General features: G+C 40.1%; 1 protein-coding gene across 1 annotated transcript; it reads left to right on the top strand.

Moving 5' to 3' along the window:
* Positions 1-3258: 3258 nt before the first annotated feature.
* LOC133017659 (cytochrome P450 7A1) lies at positions 3259-9018 on the top strand. The gene is made up of 8 exons (XM_061083800.1): positions 3259-3494; positions 4688-4928; positions 5021-5230; positions 5472-5666; positions 5856-6055; positions 7543-7673; positions 7806-7984; positions 8076-9018. The coding sequence occupies exons 1-8, from the start codon at positions 3412-3414 to the stop codon at positions 8376-8378; spliced, it is 1542 nt and encodes a 513-aa protein (XP_060939783.1). The 5' UTR covers positions 3259-3411; the 3' UTR covers positions 8379-9018.
* The last annotated feature ends 1665 nt before the right edge of the window (positions 9019-10683 follow it).

The raw sequence follows: 10683 nt of genomic DNA, 5'->3' as shown, positions 1-10683 counted from the left end.
AATGTCACCACCAGTTGATTTCCAGCTTGTTGCAACACATTAATGTGTGGGTTGAGAGCATCAGTGTGGATGGGTAGATTGTGTGACATGTCACAGCCAGAGAAATTGTCTCATCTCATGAAGACCCAATAGTTCCCATGATAAAATCATCACCATGTTTTTGAAATGTGCTTGTGTGACACATGATGCAGTTATGCAAACATATTGTGGTATGCAGAAATCTATGTGCATGAAATCCCACTAACATACTGTGTGTGTGTGTGTGTGTGTGTGTGTGTGTGTGTGTGTGTGTGTGTGTGTGTGTGTGTGTGTGTGTGTGTGTGTGTGTGTGTGTGAGAGAGAGAGAGAGATCAGATGTTATTTAGCCAGTAGTGACCTGAAAGGGGCGGGGAGCTGGAGGTAACTGTAGTATGAACTAATATGAACTGAATGGTGCAGGGCAATATATCTAGTTCAAGAGTCATTGGTACTCGTGTTTCTGCATGATGAAACATCTACATTAGTAACACTGAGTTGTCATAACAAAAAGTAAAAATAACATATTACAATGTTAAACATTAAATACCCAACAGGTAATAAAGTAGTCAAATTAGTGCATTCATAAGTCTTTATATTAGTATATTGTGCTGCTAATACTTAGATTTTTCTGTAATAGGATATGAAGTACTTTTACATAATAGTATTACTATTGTTATTTGACATTAAGGAAGTGAAGATATCTTCCACTCCTGGGTAGCAAAACATAGCTGCCTATGACAAAAGCCAAGGACTGACACCTGCACTCATTCATTAGTCTGTCTCCTCTAACATACTCAAAAGAGTTTGGTTTTGTGATTTTATTTTCTAGGTATAACCACTTGTCCTTTCAAACCTAATTATGCATGCAAAGCCTTTCTTCAAGGTTGACACTCCGCTGTTCTCTGAGAGTGCAAAGGTAAGATCACTCTATGATTAACCGATAAGAAACTGAAAACAAACTAATACCACGGCTCAACCTTGAACTCGCTTTATGTGCATTTGTACAGGCTAATAAATATCAATCTTTATCAGCAATTGATGGGAGGATTCTGCAAATATTATATAACATCCATGGTGACTATTTGAATACAACTTTGAGGGAGTGACCTTGACTAAACTGCATATTTTATGATATAACTTATTTTTATATGTATTCATAGCGTAAAATTTACCGTACATAACCCTCCAACATCTGCCCTTTTTTTTTACCCATGAAGGGCACTGGTGGACCACATGGAGGTTGAGGCCCTAGGCTGATGATCATTCTGCAAATGCATCCAAAAATGTATAAACAAAGAATAGAAGGAAGAGTACAAACTAAGAATACTTTATAGGCTGACATATTTGGCCTGTAGGGAGGTATAGGGAGGTATATGGGGTGGGAGGTCTACACATTTATGGCCATACTGTGCATTCAGAGTAACTGTAAACCAGTGAACCGATCAAGAACACATCATGCTTGTAGTATAGCATCCAACTTGATCAATGTGTCATGAACAGTGTAATAGATGGAGAGACATTTAAAGCACAACAAAGAAGAGGTCTGTTATAGTTTGATAAACAAACTCTGAATACCATGACAGCACCTCAATTAACAGATTGACTGTTGTCATGCTGGGATAAAGTGGCTGATAAATGGTTGGAAGATTAAACTTACGATTGTTATGTCATTTGAACTCACCTTGTTTGCATGTTGTTGCTTTTTAAAAACATATTACACTGGGGACTCATCAGGTCTCCACTCCCGTAAACTCCCATGGAGTTGTCTTGTAAACAAACAAGGTTTTTGTTTACATTTAGTGTTAAGATCCTGTCAGTTAGGATCCAGCAGTAGCGCCACTGTCTTCTGAAATCAATATTTCAATGGTGTGTGCTGCACAAAGACTGTTTTTCGCTGCACCAAGCAAAGCGCAACAATATTGAAGTTTCCTGGAAGCTGGTGAAAGGAGAACTCAGGCAGCAGCTGATGCCTTATGCAGAAGAGTTCAATGTAGACTTGATGCATCAAGGAGACCACAATGTGGAACAATATACAAACGCTAAAAGAGTAACATGAGCAATTGTCACCCCCAAGTCTGAGGATGTCTCCCACAATATCCCCATATATCTCCCTCACCCTGCATCACCCATTCCAACAGCACATCCATGAATGGCTAGAATTGCCGTAACTCTATATGTTAAGAAGGAACAATTCCGGGTCTGGCTGTGTGTGGGAGAGCCCCGTGGCAAGCACCACTGCCACAATCACAGGATCCGATCACCCTAAACCTTCACTATATGTGATTGCTGCTTTGTGATTTTACAATCTCTCATTGCGAAATTGATGACTCTGATCATGCCACAAAGTCTTTATCTGTCAATCAAGAGAAACCGCCAGATGAAGTTAATGTGATTGGTTGTTGATCTGCCAGCATTTCAGCTTTTTGCTATTTACCCATGCAGCCTGGATCTTTTCATGTCAGTCAGGCTAGCAATTTGCTTTATCAAAATATTTCCTTTGCATATTGGTTGCATTGCATTTGAGCACACTGCCTCAGATGTTGGCTAATGCAAGTCTCAACAGGTCAAACTTGTCACATATGGCACAAAGCAAATATTTAGTCCAGCTATCACCACACAACAGGAGTACAGCAGAGACCTTGAATCGGTTTACCAACCTGAATTCCCCCCTCAGGTAACACTGTCCATGGACTCCAGTCAAGGCCATCTCTCTCTTTCAGCCCCCCCCCCCCCTTTCCCCACACACACACACACACCCACACAAAGAGAGAGGGAGAGAACATCATGGAACCCGATTTCCTAGAGAATTCCCTGTGAGATAACAGCCTGGATGATAAAGGGAGTATATGCTACACTCAACGTATCTTAATGTGAAACCTAAAATCAAGATTAATCTTTCTGTTTTTACAGATAACTATGTAGCTCAGACTACTTCAAGCTGATTTTTTATGTGAAATTATACCTTTTTTTTATACTGAGGATTTGTTCAGGTTTTAAGCAATAAGCACTGCCAGAACATGCAAAGGTTCTTTTAAACCAACAAATTCACGAAAATAATTATAAACCCTTCCCAATCCAGACATACACACAGGGTTATCTGTAAGAACCTCACTGCAGATAGAGTAATAATGATCATTCTGTTGCACAACAAGATGAAGACAAAAAACAAGGTCCCACCCTGAGACAGAGCAGGTATAAATACCTCCCACATGCTGCCTGTCATCACACTTAGTTGAGCTGACACTGCTCACTGAGACATACACACAGGCTGCTTACATAATTTGAACTGCAACGTTCCTCTCATTGTCATCTGTGTGAGCATTAGTCGCTGTTACTGAGCCTCCTGCTGTATCGGATCTTCCAAACTTCATCATCATCGTTATCATCATCATCATGATATTAAGCATTGCTCTGATCTGGGCAGTAGTTGTGGGATTTTGCTGCCTGCTATGGCTCGCTGTGGGGATCCGACACAGGTAAGACTGGACATAGTGCAATGTATGAGGCATTTCTGTTGTTTATTCTGTAGTCATTCAGCCAATGTGTCTCGAATTGCAAGGCTATATTGTAGGACTCTGTTGAACAAGACTAACTTTTAGTCGACTGCACCCATATCAAAAGTGACAGGTCCTGCCGAACAACAACACATGTGCATGATTCATGTTGGCCATCCATCGGGTGAATGACAAACTGTGGGTATGCATGAAATGAGCAGGATTCACACAAAGGCTTTTGTAGGGATGATGGAATTTGTTTGGCAGGCTTCACATTGTCACCCGTGTGCTGTCAGTGTTTGGCTGCTGATGTCAGGGTTGTGTAATGACTGGTCATGTGTTTGCACATTGAAGAGGAAGCAGATTCTGTATCTTTCTATGTCGTAATTGTTAGTTTGTGGTTAGATTGAACAGATAATTAACTTTATGATATAAATATTTAGCTTATTTATAGGAGTGTCATAAAGTTATGAAGGCTGGTGTGACACAACAACAACACTGCTTTGTTATGTTTTGGAAATGTTTTTGTTGAAGTGTAGTTGTTGGGAGGACCATGATTTACAAATACAGGCATAATCAGTTACCGTCAGTGGAAAAAAGTGTATCTAGCAGCATGAAGTGGTAGCAGTATTCATTTTTTAACAGTTTTGGGAGCTATTTTTGGGAGATATTATTAGACAAGCGGGGAAGCGCTAGTTTAGGCAAAAACTGTCTTGTCTGGAATTGACCAGCGATGTTGCAACTACATGGGCAGCACCCTAAAACTCTAGGTCACAGGGTGCCCTGGTGGTGTTTGCATCTAGTGGAGACCTTTGTTGGATGGCATTAACCATTTCTCTCTATCTCTCTCTCTCTCTCTCTCTCTCTCTCTCTCTCTCTCTCTCTCTCTCTCTCTCTCTTTCTGATGATTGATGTTATACGTTTTTCTTTTGTCTTACAGTGATCCATAATGTCTGATTTCATTAAAATAAATTATATTTTGAGGGTACATGGTTTTCACACATTTGAATCCTATTGTCAGCCATAATGAGAAGCAGAATGAGTGTTATTAGTTTCAATTAATATAATCCTCTGTATCCCCACTGAGCTACAATACAGACGATTTTACGTTTGATCAGTGGTGGTTAGTTTTGGATGTGCACTGAATATTCTCTGAAATCTCTTTCTCAAAATAGGCAACCTGGTGAGCCTATGGTTGAAAATGGCTTCATCCCTTACCTGGGCTGTGCTTTGCAGTTCGGGGCAAACCCTCTCAAATTCCTTCGCAGCCGCCAGAAGAAGTACGGACATATTTTCACCTGCAAGATTGCAGGCCAGTACATTCACTTTCTGTGTGACCCCTTCTCGTACCACTCAGTCATCAGACAGGGGAGGCACTTGGATTGGAGGAAGTTCCACTTTGATACATCAGTCAAGGTACATTTATTTGATGTCTCCTTCTATCATTATTCTACTTATGTCAGAATATTATTTCTTCATCCTGTACCTCTTCCTCCTTCCCTCACCAGGCCTTTGGCCATGACAGCTTCGACCCTCGCCATGGCCACACCACAGAGAACCTCCACCAAACCTTTCTGAAGACCCTACAGGGTGAGGCTATACCCTCCCTGATACAGACAATGAGTGGCCACCTGCAGGATGTAATGCTGAAGTCAGACACACTCAGTCCCAGGAAGGAGCACTGGGAGGTGGACGGCATCTTTGCTTTCTGTTACAAGGTCAGTAAGTGGGCTATAGACTGGAGGCATAGAAGACAATTCAAGATACTGGAGTAGGTCGTTTTGGACAGTCTGAATAAAATTGACGACAACATTAATTTAATAATCTTCTAAAGCGTTGCCATGTAAAGTTTATTAACAATACAGCCTGTATCTTCAGTTGACATGTCCATATTAGCCATGGCCTGTATTATGTTCCAACAATCCTAACACTTTTCCTTTTTGGCCTAATGTTCCCCAGGTGATGTTTGAGGCTGGCTATTTGACACTGTTTGGTAAAGAGCTTGGTGAAGACAAGTGTCAAGCTAGGCAGGCAGCCCAGAAAGCCTTGGTGCTCAACGCTCTGGAGAATTTCAAAGAATTTGACAAAATCTTCCCTGCCTTGGTGGCTGGTCTGCCGATCCATGTCTTCAAGAGTGCCTACAGTGCCAGAGAGGTGAGTGGGCTTTTCCCTAAGACTATCAAAAGAGAAAATGAAAACAGAAACTATTTTGCTCTAAAATCACATCTCATGTTTCTTTACTGCCATTTCTAACTATTCTCATTATTTTAGCAGTATAAACCTTGCATAAAAGAAACCCATATATTTACATTTGTTTTTGTACTCAACCTTTCAAATGTGTAGAACCTAGCAAAGACCATGAATCCTGAAAACCTTTCCAAGAGGGAGAACGTGTCTGACCTGATCTCAATGAGGATAATCCTAAATGATGCCTTATCTACCTTTAATGATTTGAGCAAGGCAAGGACTCACGTCGCTCTGCTCTGGGCCTCACAGGCTAACACCCTGCCTGCTACCTTCTGGTGTCTCTTTTACATGATCAGGTATGCTGAACATTTTTTAGTTTTCATATCGTTAATAAAACAAACGGCAGCCAGAACAAATGGCTCAACCCATCAATGTGGGGGTATTCTGCTCTGTCTATAAAAATATTGAATTTCTATGCTAGAATTAATCATGTCAGTTGTCAGGTGTTATTAACTGTTACTATGAAGCACTGTGCTGTTACAGCCTGTGACCGCAGTGGCCAACCAATCGAATTATTTTCATACCATGTATCTAACAGAAGATAAAGCAGCTTGCTTTAACATGCAGCTACATGTAAGGAGCTGATTGTCTAATTTAGATGTTCAATTTGATACCGAGCTAACAGTGTTGTCACGCCACACAGAATGACTAAGCTCACAGCCCTCACTGTCACTTGGACCAGTAGCTGAGGAAAGAAGTGTACATTGTGTGTGTGTGTGGCAGCCTCCTCTCTAAAGATAATTAGTGTTGCAACAAGTGTGAGAACCTCAGTGTGTAGGGCAGCGATTCCCAAACCTAAGAAGGCCGCGGCCCAATTTGAAAACTGCAAAATTTGTGAGGCCCACCCACATCTTTAATCACAACTATATGATCCACACACAGGACTAGAATAACACATATTATTTATTTTATAACAAAAAATAATTGTATATGAACGCAGGTATATGCAGTGCAAATCCAATGACATCCACATTTAAGCGTAACGATTTGCAAAGCAACCAATGTAAAAAAAACATTAAGTGCAAATAGGGCACAACGACACCTGCTATATAGGTCAAATAAAATAAGAACAATGTGGAATTTAAATCTCATGTCTTTGTTTCATTACCTGTGATGATAACTTTTTTTTGAATCAATCTTAAATGTTTGGTGGTATTTAACGCTTACTTACAAATCTGAAACTTTTTTATCTATTTATCTTCTGATGACCTCTCACGGACCACCTGCAGTGGCTTCACGGCCCACCAGGGGGCCGTGGCCCACACTTTGGGAATGACTGGTGTAGGGCATCAGACCTATCATTAGGCTAAAATGCACCATGATTTATACAGCAAATTTACATTGAGGTCACTGATGTGCTTTTCATGCTACTCTCTGTGTAGTTCAGCACATTGGATTTGAAATAGAACCATGAGGATATGTGTATTTTAAGACGGTGATTAGCTACGATACATTATGCAACCAAATACTCTCTCTCCCATAAAACTGTGGGGCTATCTTCTGTATGATAAAGACAACAGTTCCTGCACTGTTGATCTCTAGAACAGTAGCTTCAGAAAGTATTCAGATCCTTAATCTGTTGTAGATTTGTTTTAAATAGATGAAATTGCCCCTTTGCCCAACAGTTTACTTTCAGTAACTGTTGTCTTTTGATGAGTTGAATAAAAACAAATACAAATGTTAAACTATGTAATAAGCTATGGGGTGTTTATGTATTACAATATTGCATCCATAACAACAGTGACAGTGGTTGTGCCTAACAGGCTTCTGTACCTGTGTTCAGGAGTCCTGATGCTCTGAGAGCAGCTCGTGAGGAGATGCAGAAAATTGTGGATGATTCAGGTCTCACAGTTGACCCAAGTAACCCCTCTCTGAGCCTTACCAGGGAGCAGCTGGACAACATGCCTGTTCTGGGTAAGATTTCCCAATTGATCAAATCTCCTGTTGTTAACATTCATATGGTATGTTTGGGCCTTTTTTTGTACTTTTAAAGGCAGTTAAGTAATGTTATGAATCTAAATTATTTGTATTCCCTTCTGTCTATAGACAGCATTATCAATGAAGCCATGCGTCTTTCTAGTGCTTCTATGAATGTGCGTATGGCCAAGGAAGACTTTCTGCTTCACCTTGACAACCAAGAAACTTACCGTATAAGGAAGGATGATGTCCTTGCTTTATATCCGCCCATGCTGCACTACGATCCAGAAATCTATGAGGATCCCTATGTAAGACTGAAAACAGCCTTTTTCAAGAACTCACTATAATTTGTTATGCCCCACTGAAAACTCATCTCACTGTCTCCTCTTCACACCACAGGAATACAAGTTTGACCGTTTCCTGGATGACAATGGTCAGGAGAAAACTGCATTTTTCCGCAACGGACGGCGTCTGCGTTATTACTGCATGCCATTCGGCTCCGGGGTCACCAAATGCCCTGGCAGGTTTTTTGCTGTGTATGAGATCAAGCAGTTCCTCAGTCTTGTGCTGTCCTACTTTGATGTGGAACTGTTGGACCCCGCTGTCAAAGTCCCACTTCTAGACCAGTCCCGTGCTGGACTGGGAATCCTTCAGCCTACCTATGATGTGGACTTCAGGTACAAGCTGAAATCAAAACAATAGGCTTTATCTTTTGTCAGAATGTTGAAGTGCATATTGTACATAGTGTATATTTATCAGTGTTAATGAATATGCTTTGCTGCATTATGTAAATAGATTGAATTATACATTTCTGTTGTTTTAATTTTGCTACTGAAGAACATGAATTCCTTTTTTATCTTTCAATTGAGCTTTGTTTCTCTCTTGCACAACAATGACTGAAATGCAATAACTAGGTGAGGATGCATCCCTGTATGTATGCAAGTGGTGTCAGACCCATGTATGTGTAATAGTTTGTGTAACACGGGTAGACAGGCTTATAAATGGGGCCCAGTACATGTGATATGAATCATTTGATTGTGTTTTTTTATGTTTTGTTTTTCTGTACAGATGTATTGAGGTAGTAGAATGTGCTACTGGCATGTTGAGTTATGCATATTTCAGTGGTGGTTTGATAAAAGGGAGATCTGCTTTTGTTACATTACTGCCAACAGGTAGCTTTTCTACCTGGCAGGCAGCCGTTTGATTCAAGAGATATCACCAAACCACATTACTGTTTTAATGGTAATATAGTAAAGACTGTAAATCAATCCACAATCATGAACTTCATAAAGAGAGCTACAAAACGTTTGAAAGTATAAAAATAAAAAACATTGAAGGAAAATGGTGTTATGATGTATTCATTTACCTGTTTTATAATAAGAGGAAAATCTTAATGTCATCTCCATATTGCCATGGGTACCTTTTTACTAATGAATGTAATCGCCCTTCCATATAAAAATGTCTAAATTCGAGCATTGACCATCCCAGTCAAAATGTATTTAATACACACAAATCCCTATGATACATCCATGCTGTTCTATTACCAATTGATTGGTTCTTTTTTTAGTCTATGAGTTCATGACTGTTATCATACTTGACCTTCACCTTTTAAGTTGACGATAAGAGCTTCCATCAGCCTTGAACTTTGCTCTCTCTTGTTGTCCCACTCTCAATCACTGATGTCACTGATGACATGTCTGATTGTTTGCCAGTATTTTATCATCTCCACTCTCTCACTATGGCACCTTAATAAGGTTAGTTTGTTCAATAAGTGCAAAATACTTTTGCATACTGTATTTCTGTTGGTTCACTGTACCAGGACATGGAGCACAAAACTATAAATTTAGATAATCATGTGCATCAGAAAAATGACAGAATACTCGTCTGCACACGTACGTGTGACATTTATGATGCACAGCTGACTCTGACCAAGCTATTTGTGAGTGGTCACCCAAGCCTTTTGCTTTTCATACTTTGTAACAGATCAAATGTCCAGTCCACCAACTAAAACAAGGTATAATCTAACTCCAATGACATAGACGGTTATTTGCTTATTAATACTACTGTTTTCAATGAAATCTACCTATTCAGTTTACCATCGAGTAACTGTGGTGGACCTGGAAGCGAGGTCAGATCCCCACTTTAACCATGGTCAGCTGTACTGTTCTTTGTTTATTCCCAGACAATAACAATCTGAACGTGTTTAACTGAGATCAAGTGTAACCGACATGTGCTGGTGCATATGTGTGTGTTTTGACATGTTTACGTTGAACAAATAGATGATAAATCAAGACATTGGCACGGCTGTCTGTGTGCCATGTGACTCTTTCAAGGACTTCCAGGAACTGACTATTAGGATAAGGACTTCTATTTACAGAGAATGTAATCGCACATTGAGTTAAATTCAATTATAGTCAATTCAATTCAATTCAGTTTCACCTATGTCGCACCAAATCACAACATAAATTACCTCAAGGTAAAAACTAAGGTCACTTTACAATATCATAGATAAACTTCTCAATGTTAGCGAATTAGTGATGGGGGGGGGGGGGGTGTGTTTGAGAGTGGTTCGATCTCCAGGAGCAGTCTGCACCAGTTTGCTGAGAGGAACTAATACAATGGGAAAAGGAAATTTGTAGACCTCAAAATAAAACTGGTAAACTTTTACAAAGCTAAAGAGGGATACAAAATATTGTATGTTCGGAGATACCAGTGCCACTCGTGAAGACTACAACCCAGAAAGGCTAGAAAGGACTCAACCAAAGAGTGGAAGGAGTGTAAAAACCGTAAACCACTCTACAGCTACACAAGATCTGTATCAAACAGCTGGGCACCTGAAAAAGTCTGTTGGGGCAAATGGGATAAAAGTCCACATATGCACAGTCAAGTACAGTCTGCACATTGGAAGCCACTGCTTACACATAATATAGAGAGAAACCCTTGTTACATGCTCTTGTCAAACACTGTTCAGTGCAATGTTCACACTTCAATGGATTTTGCAATGCAG

The sequence above is a fragment of the Limanda limanda genome, chromosome 13 (assembly GCF_963576545.1).
Source record: "Limanda limanda chromosome 13, fLimLim1.1, whole genome shotgun sequence".
Classification (NCBI taxonomy): domain Eukaryota; kingdom Metazoa; phylum Chordata; class Actinopteri; order Pleuronectiformes; family Pleuronectidae; genus Limanda; species Limanda limanda.
The sequence above is the reverse complement of the archived record's forward strand: the minus strand, read 5'-3'. Positions and strand labels throughout refer to the sequence as shown.